This window comes from Falco rusticolus, chromosome 10 (genome assembly GCF_015220075.1).
Source record: "Falco rusticolus isolate bFalRus1 chromosome 10, bFalRus1.pri, whole genome shotgun sequence".
NCBI classification, from domain to species: Eukaryota; Metazoa; Chordata; class Aves; order Falconiformes; family Falconidae; genus Falco; species Falco rusticolus.
In genome coordinates, this window is record NC_051196.1 from 6,141,088 (window position 1) to 6,163,464 (window position 22,377).

General features: G+C 36.7%; 1 protein-coding gene across 9 annotated transcripts in view; it reads left to right on the forward strand.

The window, feature by feature from the left end:
- SOX6 (SRY-box transcription factor 6) overlaps positions 1-22,377 on the forward strand; it is a 372,748-nt gene that overhangs the window by 146,191 nt on the left and 204,180 nt on the right. For all 9 annotated transcript variants that reach the window (XM_037401650.1, XM_037401652.1, XM_037401645.1 and 6 more), the window contains one exon: positions 10,690-10,900. In XM_037401650.1, the coding sequence (XP_037257547.1) occupies positions 10,690-10,900 (211 nt within the window). The remainder of the gene's footprint in view (positions 1-10,689; positions 10,901-22,377) is intronic.

Consider the following 22,377-nt stretch of genomic DNA (forward strand, 5'->3'; position numbering starts at 1 on the left):
AGACTCTTACAGGGATCCACAGCAGCAAGTCAGATCTAAAGGATGGGTGTTATTTTCCTGTACCTGAGGAAGAACAAACACATATACATATACAAATTAATTACATCCAATATATGCTGTGTTTCCCTATACGTTATGTAACATCACTTAAAGACCCCTTGGGTTTAGAAATGAAACATATCTCATTGGATTTTATCTCAAATGGCAACGTTAACGTGTATTTTGTAAATGTCAAGTCTCTGTCTTTTGTTGTCTTCTTGCCAAAAGAGTGAAAGGCATGCTACCTTTCCACCATGTCTGCACGTACATCTCTGCAGTACTGATAGTGGGTTTCTATGTGCAGCAGGAATCACTTAAAATCACCAAGTATCAAGTTTAACTTTCTATAGCTTTAGCAAAACTACTGGCATCACAAAGGCAGAAATAGGCGGTATCCTGAAGGCCTTAACGTTTCAGTGCTTACTGTGTCTACATAAAACAAGCACAATCCTGTCGCTCCCCCACTTCCCTTGTTATTAACTTCTCTTGTTGAAAGTTCTTCCCTTTAAGAAAAATGAACTCAGGTTTTTAGGAAAGATCACTGAAAAATGTTTAGACATGCTAAACACTGTGAATTTGTTTTTATATAAATTCATGGCTTCAAATTCTCAAAAGTTACATGTTTTGAAATTTTATTTTTAGTTCCTTTACAGGCTGGATACAAGCATATAGAATGCATCAAATATAAATGCCCCAAACTCTGGCAGTTCTGTATCTGCTAAATTGCTGTTTATTTATATGTAAAAATATGAATTTTGTGATGATAGAAAGCAGTTCTGCTGTGCTTGTGATATTATTTCTGCATGCCAGGTAGTGCATCAGAATTTTTATCTAACTAAGGAGATAAATACCTTCATATGTAATTGCACGGGTATGAAGTTTTGGCTGAAACTGAAGGGTGTGAAAAAGCAGATGATATGATATTTTATTTTTCCATAAAATAGACTTCTATGAGAAATATATTGCAGAAAAGATGATTAAAATAATTTTTTTTCAAGAGTGTTGTGATTTGAAAAGCATTCAGGTATGCGCTTAGCTTGACTTTATTAGGACTACCAACAACTGTAATGTTCAGAACACGTCTAAAGGTTTGAAACATTAAGGAGTTAGTTTTACTAGCTTCACCATAAAAAGATGTTTACATTTCATATTAAAAATAATAAAACAGTTCCCTAAAAATGTGCAGGATAATGTGCTTAATGGGAGTGGTGAAATACAAAATTGACTTTATTTGAAGAAGAATCAAATAATTGTTCTTTTTGTTATGTCTCTTATATTTGTGTTATTTTCATTTTGACACTGTACAATTTTTTTTCAAAACTCACAGTCTGTTTTAAACCTTTCCCTGTCTTCTAGGGTGAACTGTGTTTAAATAGACTTAATCATCACCTGAATTTTTCACGAAAGAGTTGTAGGTTATGTTCAGCTAAACCTGTAGTTATTTTAGTCCTTCCTCATATTGTAACATGTCCAATTTTTTTATAAAGCAATTTCTAAAAAGTTTTTAATTCACTTCTGTATATTGACATGAATTTTTTCAAAAGTAGAAGCATTAACACACTCTAAATTGTTAATTTATTTTTTTTTCCTTGGGCAAGAAGGAATCAGGTATGCATGCTGATTAACACACTCCAGTCATTAACATGTGATTATGTGGGCTGCATATTGAGCACCTGCCAAAAGATAAAATCCAGCACTTTACTACATCTGTGCAAGGACTTTTTGCATTTCTTTTGTACTTTGACAGCTCAAGAAAAAACACACTTTGGTATCTTTGTTCAGCATAATAAAACTGTGTACATAAAATGTCTTCGTGGAGGAAGGAAAGATACTACATGTATTTATTTTAATCTTTGAGGCCATGAAAAATCCAGGGACTGAGACACAGCACCAAGTGTAATATGAATCTCCTAATGTACTGTATCGCTGATTTTCACATACAGTTTACAACATTCCTGCATGTTTATAAGGATTATCTGTTCTGGGATTCAGCCAATGTTATTGTAATTCACAACAGTTTTATGTGATACCTTTATGTCTCATAAATGTCTTATTTTTATTTCAGTCTTCCAAATGTTTCATCAGTGTTTACCTTAAAGAAATACAAGTACTCTATGCAGCAGGCTGGCTTCCTGCATGTGTTCATCTGCAAATGCTAAAAGGGAAACATAAAGCATGTAATATATGTCATGTAACTACATGCAGTGAAGGATTTCCATGTGCATTTGATATTGCTGAAAACGTAAATACAAATTTTATTTTGATATTTACAATAGATCTAGTTATAAGTCAGACAACTAAGACGACCTAATAGGGGGAAGCTGGATATATACAAAGTTATCTGAAATATCCAAGCCACACAATCCTTGTTTTATTTGGCAGATTCTGACAAGCATACCTCACAAAATATGTGTCTTTATTTACCCAAAAGGTAAACAGTGCTAATCAGCTGGGACTGATCACAGTGCATCTTCAGTTTCAGTTTAGATGAAAATATAGGTCTAAATACTCATACTGGAAACGGTTGTGCATCACTTTTTCCTTAATAAGCATTTAACCAAAGTCTAGGGCATAAAGTCTCAATGTGGTGATTTACTACCAAACCTAAACACCATAAGTTAGGACATATGGTATTTGGACGGTTAAGGAAATCCTTAGCATCTGACTCTTGCAAAAGCACACATGAGTGTATGCATGTCATTTGTGGGTGAGTTGATTGCCATACAGAAATGGTTGTGCATTGTATTTAATAATTTTGAGGTGATTTTCTGTTCTGGAATGGAGCAAAATGGCTGTCAACATTTTTCACAGATTTGCTCGTCTGTAAAGCGAAGGGTTTAAATCACGTAGCTGAAAAATTGTAAACTTCTGAAATCTCTCTACCCAAAAGCTGGTGTACCTGGCTTCATTTAGTTTGCTCCAACAACTGAGTATGAAGGGACTGCTGCAATTAAGTTGTCATATTTTACATCAATCAAAAAGTCCCTGCCTATTACTTCCAAACAGGTATCTATTCCTGCAGTGGCCTTTTCGTGTCATGTATGCCTGACTGTTACGTCATCTCATTTTTAAACCTCTGATCTAAACTAAAGTTATCTTCCTCTTTTTTTTCTTGTTTTAACATATTGTTTCTTGCCTTAGAGCTTATGCTTACTCTTGTATTGTTTCTAGACGTTTTTAGATGCGTGTGAAAATGGAATACAAGGCTTTTACAGATTGTAGTCAGTCTATACTTTGGCAGTGAAATCAGTGTAAGTTTTACCAGAGCAAACGCTGAGTTAAAGACTTGAGGTTTTATTCCATTACTTGCCATTTGCCCTCCCACTAGCATAATTTGCTGAGACTTTACAAATTATGTCCTCTCAATAGCTCATAGCAGTCATTCTTAAGCCTTGGATTTAAATAAATCTTTCTTAATAAAACTTTTGTGTTTTTTTAATCGGATGAGAATTGGAAATGATCATTTAGATTTTTAATTTCTCTTAATTCTATTTAATTAAATTCCTCAAAATGGGAAACCTTATTTAATGTAGTGATTGGAAATGATTTTGTAAACATTTGCTTTCATTATATGTTAACTCCAGACTAGTTCCAAGTGCCAGCATGCCTCTAGTACTTGGAATCAAAATCACTCTGGATATCCAACTTTCCTGGGGTGTTTACATGTGTCCCATTCAATGCAGAGACAGATAAATATCCTTTTATAACAGAAAAGCCTCATCCACATGGAAATAAGCAATTCAGCTAACACATTTTATGTTAGTAATATTTGCTTTCTACTTCTTGGCCATTCATCCTGTGGTTTAGTTGAACTTACAGGAACAGTTTTCTTGCTGGCTATTGAATAGGGTTGCAGTTGTCAACTTTCAATCAGAGTTGATGGTAGTTATTTTTTGATTGCTAACTAACACAGTCACCCTGATTTTTACAGCCCAGAGTTTCAGTTCCCAAGTTTTCCTCTTTTCTCATCTTCAGGGACCGTCTCTCTTTGAGACAGAATCTCTCCTCCCTGCATGAAACTTAGATACCACCATAACGGGATATCTCTTTGTCTCATGTCCCTTTATTAAAATCCTCAGCCTCATGCGCTTCCCCCTTCTAAGGCTCCTGACCACAGAATTCAGTTCACCAGGCTGTTGGTCTGTCCTTAACCCTTAGGAGGATCCCAAAGAGAGATCTGTCTGAAGCCAGATCTCCACTCATGATTGTGGAGTCCCCAAACTGATACGTTACTTCCCAGCCACCTTATTCTGTACTTTGGCCATTAGGAGAAGGAGCAGGAATATTGAATCTTGGTTTTAGCCTACGATCTTTCATCGATAGAGCTGCCATTTTATGTGTGTTTGTTCTATTTTTGAAGTGAAAGGTCTTCATAGAAGGTGACACAAGTCGGCTTATGATTCGGGTTGCAGCTATTGCTATAAACGTTATCTTCCCAATCTGAAAAATACTGGGTCAGCTTTCAATACCCTTATTTACATCACTTACAGCAGTACTCCCCCATCTGTCCTGCTAAAACCAGTGGGACCACTGATGGGAAAGTGAACTATTTAAACTGTTAGACTCTAAATACACAAGAAAAAATGTATTTTTACACTAACAGGAAAATTACGATTATTTGTTCAATCCCTTTTCAACAGAGACATCTATGAAAGTATAAGCATTTCCCTTCCTTTGCACAGAAACTAAGCAGCTCTCTTTTTGAAGAACTTTGCCAATGTAACTTGTGAAATGTAGTGAACGTAGATGGTAAAAAATTATTTTCTCAGAGTAAGAGGCATGCTGAAATATCTCTACGTATTAATGTAACAGTTTTACAGGAATTATTATGGAGTGTGAAGAATATCCCATATATGTAGTCACAAAGAGTCCCTGTCTTTCTTTATACCAAGCCGTTGTTTGTAATTACTCAGAATTGTTTCTGTTGTTAGCAAAACTAGACTTCAGCCATTCACAGAAGCTCTAAAAGGAATGGCCAACAGGCCACTTATTGTTTACACCAGGCAGCCTGAAAAGCTGATGAGACCAAAGGACACTGTTGCTGGACCACATATATTCACAGCAAACTTGGGATTGGTTAGAGAAGTACACTGCCCCTCTAACACGAAAAAAGGCCAAGGGAAGACCTAGGAAAGCTCTTACCATATTGCACTGGAAATCTTAATGTTTTCTCACTGGCATATGATAAGGGGGATAGGTAGATGTTTTAGGGGTAAGTAAAAGTATGATTTCATGCATGGGCTACCTATCCCTGAGTAAACCCCGCATAGTATTTTAGTATTCATGCCTTGCTAATTTCTGGGTTTCTGTCTTTTGTGCATTTATTTACTTTTCTTTGTTTTCTCCACTTTGAAACCTAATCCTTATATTTTAATGACTCTTTGTAGGTGTTTAATCTGTTATAATAGGGACATTTTGTCTAAACACTAAGCACAATGGGTTGAGTGATCTGTAATAAATATTTGTCTGTGCTAATGGGCTGGTGAGGAAATGTATACAGGAAAAATGACCTTTATTTACCATGGCGTTAAAAACCAACATTTCAAAAATAGTTTTGTCCCTGCTGAATAGTAAGCAGCTGGAATAGTGGTCCAGACTGAGTTTCTGTCTTCAGCTGCTGAGTAGTAAGATTTTCTGGTTCAGTCATCTCTGCAAATACATACCTCTTCAACATAAAACACTTTTACATCTGACTGAGTAAGGCAAAGAAGAAAGCTTAAGATGTAAGATCATCATAAGTGTTATTCCTTAAGCAGTCAGATTCATGCCTAAATCTCTGTAAGAAGCTGTCTTCAGATTTTATTGTTTGCCAGTTATTAAGGGCTAGTCTGGAAACACCACATTGTGGTGGGCAAAAGTCCCTGGGCAGTAAGACCCTCGCCTATTCTGGTATGGGCATAAGCAGTTGTCCTACAGTTATCCAGTATTAGTGTGTGGGTGGGAAGGTAGTTTCATAAGTCTAGCAACGGTACGATGGGATCCTGAGCAATCTGCACCAGATGTCATTTTGGATCAGACTGAGAAGAAACCCACTTTGCTATATTATCTTTAGTAAGCAATGCTTTTACCTAACACTTTCTGTTAGGACTGAAATAAAAATTTTACACACATCGCTTTTTCTTAAATTTCTTCTTTTCTAAGCACTCTGTTCTTATTAGAGGCAAAATGTGCTTCGGATTGACATAATCTTTTGATATTGACACTTTATTAATGTGTCAATATTGTTCTATTTCTTGACTGGAAATTGAATTAATCTGAATGTAGTCAAGATTAAAAATGTGTAGGGTTCACTGTGATTGAATTTCGTCAATGTTGGATGAAGAAGCATGCTCTGTGTTAAGTCTTTTTTCCATGGACTAGAGTTTGCTATTTATCTTATCATAAGATATTCCCTCCCCCCGCCCCCAGTGGAAATCACTGAAATCAGTAAGAATAGCATACCTTGAAAAATGCACCTTTCAAAGGGACTGTCATGTGTTGAAGGTATTATTTCAAGTTTAGACATAAAATGCCATTTTACAGAATTTCATGATTTTTTAACCTAGAATTCATGGATGTATCAGTTACTAGTGAATTATGTAGCTACTGGATGGATCTGGACACCAGGCTGTGTCCAAATACATTATGCGGACGTTCATATCAGTCATATTCTGTTGCCTATTTTCTTGTTATCAGTTTTGCTGAGAAAAGTTGGCTTACATGGAGAATTTTCATCAGTGCCGACAGATTACTCAGCTGGATTTTGCAAAGGAAAAATATTTGAATTGGTCCTGGCTAGGCACTTGTCTTTGCGTTTTCTTCCATGCTCTTGGAAAAAGCATGAAAAATAACCTTTAACAGCATCCTTTCCTTCTTCTCTTCAGGTCAAATGAACTGGGGCTTCCTTATTCTTTAAAAGGTGGCTGCGTAAAGCTTCTCTAGGATATGATCTCTTTTATTATTGAATCCTCCCATATTCAAAAGGACCAGCTTCTCCTTTCCTAACAATGAATTTATTTTCTTGTTCTGTCATAAGAAGCATGGGGGTCCTTTCCATTCCGGACTTCAGATTTTCTAGTGAGAGTACCTTATGCATTAAAGCAAGAGGACCAACAAACTTGTGGGGATGATATGCCTCTTCTCTCAGACAACGCACGTGATCCCCCAGGCTCTTTTCAGAGGAAATCTGAGGCATGAGGCCATATTTCCAGTTACATTAGGAGGGTAGCTGCATGCTGCTTATGAATGTCAGTGCAGATTAATTTTTGATAGTCAGGACTGCATCAGATGTGTGTGATAGTTGCACTTGTGGTCATGCAGTGGGTGAGGTGCTAGGACATAAATGTGATCTGTTGGTTTGCAAAAGATTGTAAGGTCCACCAAGCAAATTAAAATCCTTCGTAAGTATGCTGCAACCTTTTTTCGATTTGCAACGAACTGAACACTGCAGTAATAACTTCCCTTCGAATACAGTTGAGTCACCTTTCTAGAGAAAAATAGAACAGAAATGCTTCCCTTGCCCCACTGCTTTTTTATCTGTCTGGTTTGCTGTGAATGCGAGGTCAATATAACCTGTTCATATGGCTGGAATAAAAAAGAAAGCTGCCAACAGTAGATACATAGGAGTAAAAATGTATATTCTGACTGTGTAGCTATAAAATTTCTTCTGAAGCCTTTTTAAAGTTTCATTTTGGCTGCATTTTATTTGTAGATTATTCACAAATTTATCTAGAATCATAGAATGGGAATTGGGTTTGTTTCTTGCAGATAAATGTACATGCAGCTGATTTAGATTTTTCTAGCTGAGTTCTGCTATTATTAGATAAGGTATTTACACTGGACTGGTCTACTGTTGCTCCGTTTGCCCATTTAATCCTTTGAATGCCTTTCAGTTTGTGCAGTTCTTCTGAATCCTCAGCCACTCTTTTTAACCATTTCTGATTCCAGAAAAAGATGGGCCTCAGAAAGTCATCCTTGCTGGGTTTCTTAGAGTGCCAATTCAGATAATACACTGCAGGTACATTAGGCATTTAGTAACCCCAATGCTATAGCTGTAGGGCCAGACAGAACCAAAAATATTAGAGATACCTTTTATTCTTTTCTTTTTATTCTACATTTTAATTCCCCATAAAACTGACAATATAAGACACAATTAGTTGGACAGACGCTCATTCTCGCAAAGGCTGTCGTTCTGCCTTTATCCATAAACATGCGTCATTTGCATGGAGTTTAAACTTGTCTTATCTTCCCTGTGGAAGCTGCAGTGTTTTAGGCAAGGAAAAGAAGTGTGGATGTGCAGCAAAGGAACGTTGTGCTGGACCACGTGTGTGTCCAGATGAGGGTGGAGACAGGGTATCAGGAGGAAGGCCATTCAGTCATTTCTACTTGCTTCACAGATTATGTTATCTTCTCATTTCCAGCCTAAACAATAGATTTAGTGTGCCTTTCTGAGAGCGTGAAAAACCCTGTATTGAGCCTGAGGGATATGCTTCATCTACTCTAAGAAGATGTTGCTTTCTTGAGAACAAACTCCTTTAAAATTACTATGTTGCTCTTATACTGTAGTCTTCAAAGGTAAAAATGCCATTGTTATATAGTATTAATTCTTCATTGAAGCAAAGTATTATAGAAATTTAAGTTTTAAATTTGAGAAATATCAGAAGATGCTTTTTTCATCTCCATTGTAACTTAGACCAAATTTTAAGAAAAATGCAAAGTAGTTTTCAGAAACAATGGAAGATAAGAGAGTGATCCTTTCCTAAAGGTAACTAAATAAGTTCAGTTCTGTACCTGTTCTGTGTAAGATATTGTTGTCCTTTGTGATGTTTGATTCTTTAATGAGTACAAATGGATGGAATGAAAATTTTTTTAATGTTTGATAAATGAAAAAATGAAGGCAAAGGTTTTTTTTTCCCCCATGCCACCTCTCTTTCTGTCTCCTCTTACAAAAACGCCCGTAACTCCTACTGTGTTGACAGGGGTGCTGCTAGGGCTGGGATGTGATAGCGTCTTCTTCGTTTCCTATCTTAGTGAATAAATATGTTTTCAACATCACTAGCAAATGCTGCCTCCTCCTCCAGTGGCAATGATGGGGTTGTGCTGATCGTATACTGCTGTGCTGGGTGACAATTTGTCACCACCACCTTCTATGCAGTCCACAGCCCTCTGTTACCACAGTTACTCATTGTTGGTGTTACTCCTTCTGTTACATTGCACAGCTACTTCTTAATCCATTCAAGGCTGAAACAAACATTTATGACTGATGTTGCCGATGGTTGATGATTTCTAGTGCATCTTTCTTCAGACCTTGGTTCACCCGGGACACAATTTTCTTTAGTGCTCTGTAGCTGTGTGTTTTCAGCTCATAGAGTAGTTGAACTATTATGGTTTGTGGGGAACGCTATGCATTGAGAGCATGATTTTTGATAGAACTATAAATTAATCTCTGAATTCTTAAATATATTGCTGCTATTACTATTACTCTTTAATTTTAAAGAAAATCTGTTTTATGGCATCAAATATACACACTGCCATTTCTAGGCATACCATAAGCAAAACCCCTCTATTTTTTAGCCATGATGTTTAGCATTCCTAGCCTGGCACTATTAGAAATTAAAATAGAATAATAATTTTGGAAAGGGAAGTGTGCAAGAAATTCCCATTGTTGAGTTTTTGAGGGCAAACTGAAGGATTTGTGTTCTCTTTACCTGAAAGACTGAAAGCAGAGATGCAGCAAATGTTGCATCTATGGTGGGGAGAATGAGAAGTCTGAGCCAGAGAAATCCACAGAGGGCTTGACTGTTGGGTGATATCACAGAACTGAGGAGAACAGGCATGGCTTGTTGTTTTTTGATGCCTTTGGTTTTTATTTTTTTAGCTTACTGCTCAAATATTATGTGTTATTTATTGACAAGGGAGAAGAACCCTTTTTACTTCTCTTTCTCTGTTTTTGACTGTATAACACCTTCTCTGATCCTTGTAGTCTCAATACCTATGGATCAGCATACATTACTTGTTCTGCCATAAATGCATTTCCTTGCACATTCTCATCTATGTCAGCCTGGAAAGTAACATTTCCTTTCCTGTATCAGCAGCATTATAATCTTCATTCTTTAAGAAAAGGGTTTAATTTCAAGAGCAGTGCATGAGCGTGGGTAGACACATACCGTAAGATTTGTTTAACTGTGAAGAAGATTCCTTGCTCCTCAGTCATTACTGGCCTAACTTTTTCTAGCTTTTAAAGTTATGTTGTCTTCCATTAACTGAGGGTCTATCAGAGAATAATTTGTCCTTGCCTGTATTTTCTCTCTTAGTGCTACATGTATTGCCCTTACTTAAGGAACTAAAGAAAACTGTAAAAGCTTAACACATTCATTGAAAAAAGTGTTGAAGTGGCTTGTGTCTGACAAGGAAAATGTGTGATGAGGAGTATCTCAGGCATTAAGTATGATTAACAGAAGCACGGAGAGGGCTGATCTTAAGCAAAAAAAGAGCCTCTGTCAAGCACTGAAACCAAAATCATAATGCTCATTTTAGAAACTGGCGGGATACATGTAGGCTCATTAGTATTACAGGCTAAGAAATAATGCTTTCAACTTTTACCTGTTTGTGTAACACACTTCTGATGTAAGAGAATAGCCTATGTTTTCACATTGTATTGTTTCTTTGCAGGAGTCAGAGAGTAATAAGTTATGTTCCCTATATTCCTTCCGAAATACCTCTACCTCACCAAACAAGCCCGACGAAGGAGGTCGTGACCGCAGTGAGCTAATGACCAGTGTTAATTTTGGAACGCCAGAACGCCGCAAAGGGAGCCTTGCAGATGTGGTGGACACACTGAAACAGAAGAAACTAGAAGAAATGACCAGGACCGAACAAGAGGGTATGTGTTGGATAAGACCAATGGTTTCCCCACCCCCAAACCCTACAATTTTTATGGCATAAAAAATGTGTTTGGTATCAAGAGCCAGAAAACTGCATAATTGGCAAAGGCTAGGATAAAGTTATTCACAGGTTACCATGGCAATGGTAGTTTGAGATCCATTAGGGATTTTAGGCAAATATGCCAGTTTTTTAAAACTTTCTGAATTGTTTTGGTTGTCTGTGAGTCAAAGCAAGAATATCGGTTTAGGTGAAAACTCAACTCTTATTTGAAAGGTTAGGCTGAATTCTTAACTGGTTATAGAATGAGAAATATTCTTCAGTGGTACTTGTTCTTTTTCTTTTAAAAGATAAATGTTTATTTTAAACAATAGGAATGAATAAAACATGAGCTGGTTTGTTTCGCCTTGGAAATTCTCATCTTTCACCACCTTAATGACCCAGCATCTGCAGTGAGGAGAATGTGAAACAGTTTTAAGTGCAAAGAGTACCTAGTTCTGACCTATATATCTAGAATTGTGGCTGAAAAAATAAAATTTCTTTACAATCTGCTCAGATATCTTTGCAAGTGTTAGCAGAGATAAAAATGAGGACAAATCTTTGAGCTTTAAGGCAGTTTATGTGTTCAGACCTTATTGAGATATTTTCATCAACTTTGCTAAGTTTTGGGCCTTGAAAGGAACTAAACACATATGGCGAGTGAGCTTATCAGTATACGTGTGCACGTGGTCAGGGTCCACAGTGCGAATCTCTCCCCACGTCAAGTTGAATGAAGTCTTGGTTGCTTCTGCAATGGTGCCTTCTACTCTGTGAGCTCATCCAGGAGCCTGAACCAGGGAGGGTGTGAGAGCAGGGGGCTCTGAAATAAACTAAACAGGTCTGGAGGCATCGGTTGGGTTCTGGTAGTTATTTTACCAGTGTCATTTGTGGCATTACAAGTAACCCAGGAAGAATCTTTGTAAAGCAGTAGAACCATAAGGCGGTATAACTTTGTGATCCCTTTTTTCTTTGAAATATGCATGAGTTCAGAATGATTTTACCTCCTCAATTTCAGGGTACTGTCCCAGTGCACTTCAAACAGTGTACTTTAAGATCCCTTGGCTCCGTGTAACAATGTAGATTTGAATTAAAATTGATGCTGATACAATAATATGTTTAAATATAGGATAAAATTATGTAGGGCTGGAAGTAGGCTTTCAAATTTCTTGGCATAATTGTTAAATGCTAGCACATAGATAAATGTGTTCTATAGGTGTCCTTTCTGAAGCTGGCGAAACATCTCTAAAGAGAGAATGTCCCAGATTCTTTACTACCATCTGTCTGTTTTCAGCTGTAAAGATCACTCTTTTAAAAATTGCTTTCTTAGATTTGGTGGTTAGACTAGAAAAACTATTTTAAATGTTACTTTGGCAAAGTTGTTTTTTACAGTCAGGAACAGTCGTTCGACACTCCATTCTAATCAAAGGTCTTGGCTCATATTTTGCTGCAGGAGTATACAAGTTGCTGTTGATTATAGTGACACCACAGCTAAGACTTTTCCAGGAGTATACTGAATGGTGTCCTAATAAAAACGTGCATCAAAAAGTTTAAACATAGTATCTTAATGTAAGGATTTAAACATTTCATAGCTTATTTTTGTATGAATTCTCAAGAATTTTCTGCACTTCCTCTGGGTTAATATACAGTAGAGAGGTATGAGCACAGCAGAGAGATCCCTCTCACCGAGTGAGCCTTCTGTGCTGTATGTTCTCACCAGCTGTGAAATAAAAGTAATTTCTGATCTATAAAATAATCTTGCCTTTTATGGACCACATTATACTGGAAAACTAGTCTAAAGTCTGCCTCTAAGTTCAAAGGTAATTGACTGTGTCTTCATGTTAAGTTCTTTTCAATTCATCCAGCATTTTTTGTAGAAAAAAAGATTATCTCCATTTTACAGAAAATAATTAATGAACATCCAACTGGTACCATATAAGCTACCGCTGAAAAATATTAATAGAAAGACTGGAAACTCTTCAGGATGTTAGACTTAGAAAGTTCATTGATTTTAAACTTATGTGTAGACTAGGAATACCAACATTCTCATGACAGTTTTGAGTGCCTATTTCAGTATTCAGAGGTTTCTCTGAATGAAAAAGAAGTAAACTCTCCATATTTAATCCAAATAAAATAATGTTTTAAAAATAATTACTATTTTAAGACTTGGATCTTTGTTGTGACTCTGGGTGCTGCAACTGATCCAGTGCAGAGTCAGTTGGAGAAATGAGGTGTGAGATTAGGAAAATGTTTTGCATCTCATAGTCTCTTTTAAAAAACTTAATAACCTAATTGGACATGTGCTATACATGATGCTCTTCAACATCTATCCTTTAAAATAGGTTTCTATGCAGTTTTTTTCTTAAAATGGTGTGCTGCCAATGCCATTGAGGAGCCCTTTGTGTAGTAAGTCCTGACCTATCACAAAATTGTTTGCCCAAATTGAAAACCACCTGCTGATTTTTATTTTTTTTAAGCAAATAGATAGTATAATATAATTGCTTTAATGAATGTAATGGGGAAAAGTTATATTTCTATTGTATATTACTGTGTAAAATCTGTGGGGCTTGAAGTCTTGCATTACTCCTTTGAATAAATTAGTAAAACACGTTAGCATCTTCCGTAGTGAGGAGCTCCATGACCATCGACGTATCTGTGGGAACTGAGCTAACATACGGTCATATGTCAAGTTAATTGTAGAATTAGAAGTGGAATAAAGAACTCAAGAATTCCCGTCATCTGCTCTAACCCCCATGCGAGTACAGCAACATGTCTCTTTTAATGTGATTATATAGTAACTTTCTGGTCCATCTATAGGATCTGAATTTGAGTAATATGAGTTGCTGGTGTCAAATACTTAAATACTTTGTGGTGTACCTTCAGATATTAGGTGTCTGTTGTGCTTGTATATACTGCTTGTGGTCTCTGTTGTACCTCCTAACGCTGCAAAAGAAATATGTACTGAAAGACTTTATCGTATCTAAATACATGTATTTAATCAGAGTCCTTTGGCTTCTGAAAATAAGTTGTCTAATGAGAATTTCATCTGAGCAGCTGTGACTGGGGAGGTCAACAGGCATTGCCTAAGAGAATATGGCCCAGCTGGTTAAATCTGGTTGTTGTAGTGATTTAAATGGTCAAGTGCTGCTTGTAATCCAGGACCGTCTGTTTGTAAAGGAAGGACTGAGTGCTTCAGCATAATGTACAGCTGTTTTAATCTCTCTTTAATAATAGTGCTTCAGCCAGTGTCATGCCTTGTGTATAATACTGGGAACATGAATGCCTCATACAGGACTGAATATACCTTAGGTATGTTTTAAGCATTATTTGTAGTTTGAACAAACATTACGAACATCACAGGATAAACAACATTTTTTCACTTCATGGTCCAGTATTTGCCGATTTTATAAATTAAAGCATTCCTGTGTCTTAATTTGTAATCATTTGGAAATGAGAAAATTGATGAGGAAATTGTAACTGGGAAAGAAAAAAGAATGCTATGAATACTTGGAGTTAATTTGAGTATGTAAAGACTTTGCTGACTTGTGTTCTCATAAGACAGAAGAGGTCAGAAATGAACAGGTGTCTAATTTAATCAACAACACTAGACTCTAGGGCCTCTTGGATAACCTCAGTATATTCATCTTAGTTTTTCTAGGAGCAGAAGGATTGTTTTACTGGCTTTTTTCTTTGGAAGTATCCTCCAGTACAATCAAGTATTAAATCTCTTTACAGCTCAAACAAAGAGTTTATGTTAGATAGTATGGTCAGACTGCTTCTTTCCTTTTCTGTCCCCCTTTAGTAAAAGACCCTTCTGTCTGAATATTGCTTATATTACTTTTGTGAGACAGATTTACATTGCCTGGGCTGCCTGAATTCTAGGCTGAGAATTGGCTTCCAGACAACTATCCTACTGTACTTCGTCATAAGCCTCTACGAGCAATAATTAGTAGTACACATCTTGTCTGTAGCTAGGAGAGCAGATTTCCCCCTTTCGGATCTGGAATGCTAGGTTGGCAGGTCAGCTGGCACTTCTGAGCTGGAAACTGGGCATGTCATTTCTGCTAAGTGCTAAGCCCTCATTACTCAGGGCCTGGATTCCTAATTCACTTTTGACCTTGATTCTGAGCGATGTATACAGTATCATTTTTCAACCGAGCTCAGTTCACAATTCTAGCACCAGCTTTTTATAAACTGCTTCCCATTCTTGTTTCCTCCTTGAAGACCAAAGTTGAACATTCAGAGATCAAAGATTTTTATGTACACATGTTGGAATAATGAATATCTATATAAAGAGTAGTATATTCATAAATTTCCATCTATTCTCTGTCATGTGCACCTGTTTGTACTCTCTTTTTATGGGTGGATATATGTAACATAGTGATATATAATATGTCTAAAGATATCTAAATTAAAAATTAAGGATTCACATGTATTATTCATTTTATATGCAATAGGGAAAATCTTAGTACGCTACTCAGTAGTGGTGGTTTTTCTGATTTTGTGTTTTGCTTTTTTTTTTCCCTCCAGCTTCATTAGTTAATAATAATCGAAGGTTTTCTTTTACATTGACTTAAAATAGATTAACAATTCCCCTATATATTTTTTTATCATGCCCATAAAGACAGCATACTCAAGTATTGCACACACAAATCCGTGCGTATTTCCTGTTGACTTCACTGGGAAGTAAAGAAACTTAAACTTTCAGATACTGTGTTTTATAACTGGACACTGGTATGCCAGTTTGGTTGTAATTTTATGCAGGTGTATTTTTTTTTTTTAAATGGAATCTGAGAGAACTCTATCTTGTCAAATGAATGGAGAGTTTCAGTTTTATATTCTTTGTTTTAAGCCTGCCACAGCTGAGAACAGACAGAGTTCAGGCATATACACCTGTTTACTGGTATAGTTTTAAGCACAACCTTTGAGGATATTACATGTCAGGAGTTGTCTTTTGTGAATCAGGTCTGGAAGCGAACTACTGACCATCTGTAGTCAATGAATATTTTTCAATGTTTTTCAGAAATTTTACTGAGATTTAATTAAAAGTTATCTGTCTTGTGGTGTGCTCTATACCTACACTTTCCACTGATGAGGGCATGATCCCTGGTTGTCCTAATGCACCTGACATTTATAGACCCCTGTTCTTTATTCTTCAGTTTTCTTGATGGCTACAGGTATTTTGTTCTGTTTCAAGGCCTTAAAGATATTATGGGGATTTGATATTAGGGCTATACAAATAATTGCTAAAAATTAATTAATACTACTGTTCTATTTTTTGTGGTACCTATGGAATTGGTAAATTGTAACTGGTGTTTCTTGCCACAAGAAACAAGCCTTTTGGCTGTGGTAAAAAAACCCCTTCTTCAACACCCTTTCATCATCTTTGAAAAACCTTGCCACATCTGCTAGGCAACCCCCTCACAGTGTTTCCCTTCTGAAAAATTGCTTTTGGTAAGCAAATTCAGAATCAGTTATACATGTAGTAAAATATATCTTTTACTTGCTTTTTGTTAGAAACCATATATGGCAGCATCTAGGCCGAGAAATTTTTCTGCTAAGCTCCAAACATGCTTTGAAAATAAAAACACAAATCCCAAAAGTCCACACAATTAATAGATGGCTCAGATCGAGTCAGAGGGGAGATATGAGGCACATCTTCCTAAACGACTGTTTTCTTGAATTACCTACCACTTTACCATATAATTAAATCCAACTCATTGTCTGTGTGGTTTTTTTCATCCAATGATCTTGGTAAAATCACATGGGTCACTCCTTTTCTTGCAATTTATGTTGCTGTTTTAGAAAAATATATTATTCTATTTAAGAAAGTTTTATAGAGTGTACAATTTCTAGTAATTCATTTATTAAAGTATACAGTGAATTCCTGTATCTTAATGTGTTAACTAATTTAGGACTTTTTAGGAACACTACCACAAAGAAAGTGGCTTCTAGGGTTATTTTCCTGGTAACTAAAAGAAGATACCGCCTAGTTTCTTTCTACCTGATTTATTTGATTTTTCTAGCAAAAATTCATTCTTGTTTGAAGCAGAAATAACTTTAATGAACTCGTTTTAATAATATTTAGAATGCAATATTTGTTTAGGTAATTTTTTTTTTTTTTGCAAAGGCAGGCCCAGCCTGTGTAACCATACTGTATTTGGTCACTAATATTTTGTCTCATATTTTTATTTATCCTTCCAGTAACCTGAGAATTTATAATTTTTTATTATTACCTGTCTTATATCCTTTAAGTCTTTCAGAGTACTGTTTTCTGATTGTGCTATCTCACAATTTTTATTTAAGAAACCGGCGTATACTGTCATTCTTCCATCTTATCTTTGCATTTATTATATGACTGTCTACACTACAATCTTGGCCAGTGTTGTAGCATTTGAGCATCTAGTCATTACTCACAGATTCTGTGTGGATTACAGTATAGTAATTCTTCAGCATTTTTCAGTATGTCTCAAACTACATTTGAAAGTTTCCCTTCAGTTTTCTTTGTTCCAAAATTTGTTCATGGCACAAAAATGGGGAACAGTACAGGCTTTGACACAGCTATCATGAATAATGAGTTCTATATGAATAATTCCATAGATTATGGAGACCATCTTTTTTGCTAAATTTTTTTCACGTCCTTTCAGTTCTTACTTACCAGTTTAGGATTATCAACAATAATGTGGGAAGTGTGCTGGTAGCATTTTTCATAACAGGATCTGCTGGAAGTTGAATGGAATTAGCTACATGAGGAGTTGTCAGGTGAAAATACTCCATGGTTACTATCAGGCAGTTACCTAGATGTAGGATCTATGGCATTTTATTGAGCATCTACTTTTCTGGAGGTTCAATTTCCTAGTACAGGTTGATTTCTTGTGGGAGCTTTGTACCTCTGCACCTCTACAAAATTGTTTTTACTATTAAACAGAGTTGATAACTCAAATCCTCATGTGGGGAGAGTCTGAAATTCAGGTCTCGGTTCTGAAGACTGGACATCCCTTCTAGCTATGATAACTCTTTCAAGTATTTTTGGGTAGATGTTTACTTTCGTTTTGAGGTACTTACATCACGTTGAAGAAATGTCTTTATTCAGCCCTGAATATTTGAGATGAGTGAAATCTTTTTCATTAGAACAAATGGGCTTTCAGCCTTTCCTCATTGTCTCTGAACTTGAGCTGTAGACAGGGACAGGTTAAACTGAAACAGTCCAAATTCTTCTCAACACTACCATCTGACTGTTCCAACCAGTTCCTCCCCAGTGACTACGTTTTCCAGTGTCTTACCTTCAGGGGTCATCTCATCTTTTCCTTTAATCCCACCGTACCTCTGAATACTGACATTGTCCACTGCTGGATACAATGTAATTTAATTCTTATTGTGTGATAAATCGTCTCCATGCTTCCTTTTTATATAATTTTCTGCATTATGCTTCTCTACATTTTTGTTTCCTGTATAGGCAGGGTGTAAGGTCTGCTATCTTTATGCTATTTATATGTTATCACTAGTATTGCAGCACTATTGAAAAAACATATCTAAAAATCCATCTCTTACCTTAGGGCAGTAAGACAGGCAAGTTCAGTATGAATGGGTACAATTGACTTTGGGCTCTGTGACAAAAAATGTAAGTCAGTAAATAGCTGTAAAAATATGGAAAGTTGCTTCAGTTGCATGATCCTGGCAATAGTAAAATAAATTCAGACTTCATTGGTCTCTGATGTACTGTGACACAAAGTTATGATCAGATCATGCCTTAAAATGGGAATTGAAATACATTTTGTAGTCATCATGTTAATAGCAGGGACTAGACTGCAATGCTTCCCTTCCTAAAACCGCTAAGATGAGTATAAAAATATGAAGTGAAACTAGGGCTCCTGTGTGGCTGATCTTATATGCCACTGTATTTTCCAAGTTCTGTAGGGTGAAAGACCTCAGATTTCTTTGGTGATGAACTTTAGTTTTAGTTGGTCTTATTTGCTTCGCCATTCCTGCTGTTTTGCAACAGGGCCTAAAAGTGCTTTAAGTGCTTGTGACTGGGGTAATGAATGAAAATATCTTTCCAGCACTGAGAGTATTGCATTAGACTGAATAGTCACCTTACTTGTAAAAGCACTATTAGAGAGGGGCAGCTGTAAGTAAGGATAACGATTTGTGTCCAGTGCTTATTTACTGAAAATTGTAAATGTATTATTTATTGAGAGCTCTCCAGACAGTGCTTGTCAGAATAAAAATGTCAACTCTAAGCAAAATGTTATAATACATAATAAAAATGCCAGGTACGCACTTTAGAGATACAGCTAATTAGATCTGCTTTTCTTAAAGAAATGACAGTAAAAATGCTCGGCAGCATATACATTTTAAATGCTGATATATTCCTTATTTTTCTATACAGTATTTGCTTTAGATACCTTATCATTACTTAAAAATAATTTTGACAACTTTATTTGGTTGCCACAGGAAATACAGAGGCATTCGCTGCCTGGCTGCATGAGGCAGCTACATGCTCAGGCTGCCTTGTTCATCTAATGGAGAGAGCAGCTACTCTCACCTCTGTTTTAGTCTGAAACTCCAAGATGCCAGGCCTTTCACGAGGGAAACCTGCCTCCAGTGGAAACAACAAAGAATTATTAAGCTTAGTCTTCAGCTGCGTTAATTAACCTCAAACCAATATTATTTTAAGGAGACTAAATCCATGCAATATCAGTGTTACTTTTTTGTATTATGAAATACAAGTAAGAATTAGGAAAGACTAAGCGGTTCATTTTTTTACATTTAAAATACTACTTTATTTAAGTATCTTTTAGACATTTTTATTTTCCTTGAAATTTGTAATGGGAAGAATTTGAGCTTAAAAATTTTTGAAATCTTTGGGAGTGTTTTATAATGTGAGGAAGGAAACTGGATTTTTAATTTCTCCTTTTTAGAAAGAAGTGCTCAGTTCAGCATCATAAAATTGAGGATGCCATCATTAAAAGTAGCTTTCTTCTTTCAAGTATGTCAGCCAACATGGGAAAGAGCCTGGCTGCGTTTATTTCAGAGACAATCCCTCCATGTTCTCCTGCGCTCACTTTGTTGTTGGTTTCATAGAGCCAGAAAATCACGAAGTGCTTCACGAAGGTGGGAAGGTGCTGCTGGTGATCATCTGGTCCAGCCCCCACTCAGAGCCGGAACAGGTTGCTCAGGGCTGTTTCCCATCAGTTTTTGTGTGTCTCCAAGGATGGGAACTCCATGACCTGCTCAGTATTTGCTCATCCTTACAACAAGAAAGGTTTTTCTTATGTTTCAAGGGAATTTCCTCTATTTCCATTTGTGCCCTTTGCCTCTGGGCCTGTCACTGGGCACCACTGAGAGGAGCGTCGGTCTGTCTTCTTTACTCCTGCTGACAGATATTTATATATTATCTGCTGGAGCCTGCTTTTTTCCAGGCAAAACACTCAATGGCTCTTTCAGCTCCTCTTTGTATGAGAGCTGCTCCAGTTAGTCCTGTGGCCCATTGCCGGGCTCTCTCCAGTATGCCTGTGTCTGTCTCGTACTGGGGAGCCCAGAACTGGTCACAGCACCTCAGGTGTGGTCTCCAACACAGTTTATTTTGAGGCCTCTAGTTCTTCAATGTAGGACTGATCTGGTACCTTGAAAGCCAAGAAGGGCTTTATCGTGAACCTCAGTGGTAGTATGCTCAAGCCCTCTCTGAGTCTTATTCACCTGTATAATTTGAATTTTAGCCCTGCACGTGTGCTGTCACTTCCAAGTGCATAGCTGATGACACGAACAAATTCTGAACTACGTGTTTCTGTGCTTCCTAAGTGTATTTTGGATCATGGAGAGTCCTTCTAATTCCCATTTGTAGCCAGGCTTCTTCCTTGTTTATCCATTGGCATGCTGATCTCCAAAATGAAGCAAGAGTTAATAGCTGTTAATTTGTGAAAATCCCCCCTCTTCTGTATTTCTTTAATAACATAAGAAGTGGCGTTTCTTCTGTAGAGTTCAGATTGCAGTATTCATGAAAAAAAGAGTGCAATAGCTCTTGTTAAATATAGTTGTGAGGGCAAGTACTGTGTAAACATCTGCAGATAGCTCCCGTTAGCATTGCTCCATCCTGACTAGCAGCACCCATTCTGCTGCAGTCTTGGGAAGGTCTGTAGCATGGGCTGCCAATCAGTAAAGCTTTGCCAAAATGTCTTGTTCTACAGCCTAGCACTTTGGAATGTATCTAATAGCTGTTTTCTTTTATTAATCATAATATATTTTTAGTTTTACTTACATAGGTGCCCAGAGTTCCTGGGCACGGTGCCCTATGTATGAATGCCTGTTTATTTTCGTCTTCCTTTTTTGTTAACTGTTTTACTTAATGCTTTGCATAACCATTTGCCATACTTCAACATGAAGCTATAATGCACTGCTGCCTGCTCACATTTCTTGAAGAACTTGATGTGACATCACCTTCTATGGTGAATCACGATCTTCACTGAACCTAAAAAATCCCATCTTGAATACTCCTCTGTTTTCTATTTGTTTGAAAATGTTGAAGCAAGCAGGCTCTTTCACCCATCTGGAGGAACTCTGAACACTCCAGTCTAGAGAGCCTGCAGTGGCACCACAAACATTGAGAGCTCTGCACTGAATTTCTTGTTAGTCTAACACCACCTTAAGACTGAATTCTGTTTGCATTTATAGCTGTGCTGTATGTGTTAAGGGATACACGTGAGGACAGGATTCGGCTCTTTCCACTCTATCTTCAAATTTACCTGCATTTTCAATATTTAAAACAGCTGTGGTTCTCAGTGTAGGTCTTAGCAGTCCTTATCGTATCTTAAATATGTAACAAGCAGATTACTTTTAAATATTTACAGTGAAACAAAAACTAACACATTGGGCAGAGGTTTGTTAAAATGTCAGAACTCGCCGTAGTGAAAAATAAATATTGAACCAAGTTTATTCCTGAGGTGACTCTATTAATTTCAATGGAATTACTGCAGGAGTAGTCTGGAAAAAATCTGTCTCGATTTTGTATCATAATATTAACATTTTTTTACAGAACTTTGAATAGCCCAGAAGTAATTTTATAGATTTGGCGTGCACAGGCATCACTAAGTAAAATAAGCTTCCTTTACTTCAGTTTCTGTTTCCTCTGTGGACTGTTTGTATTTTTAGCTGTTTAAATGTGGTTATTGCAGCTTTATTAATAGGCTTTTTTTATATCTGCAGTTATACTTGCAACTAAAATTGTAGTTGGAGCATTGGTTCCTCCAAGTTTCAGTGTATCTGTTGTTTCTGTGATATACTGACTAGACAAAGTATCCTGTCTGTTGCCTTTCTGTGTATCAGATAACACAACAGACAGTGGCCAGACGTAGAACCTCAAAAATCAAACCAATTTGTTGATGAACTAACGAGGCAGTGTAATAAGCATCTCTATTCAGTCTTTTTCCCCAGCTTTCTGTTGTT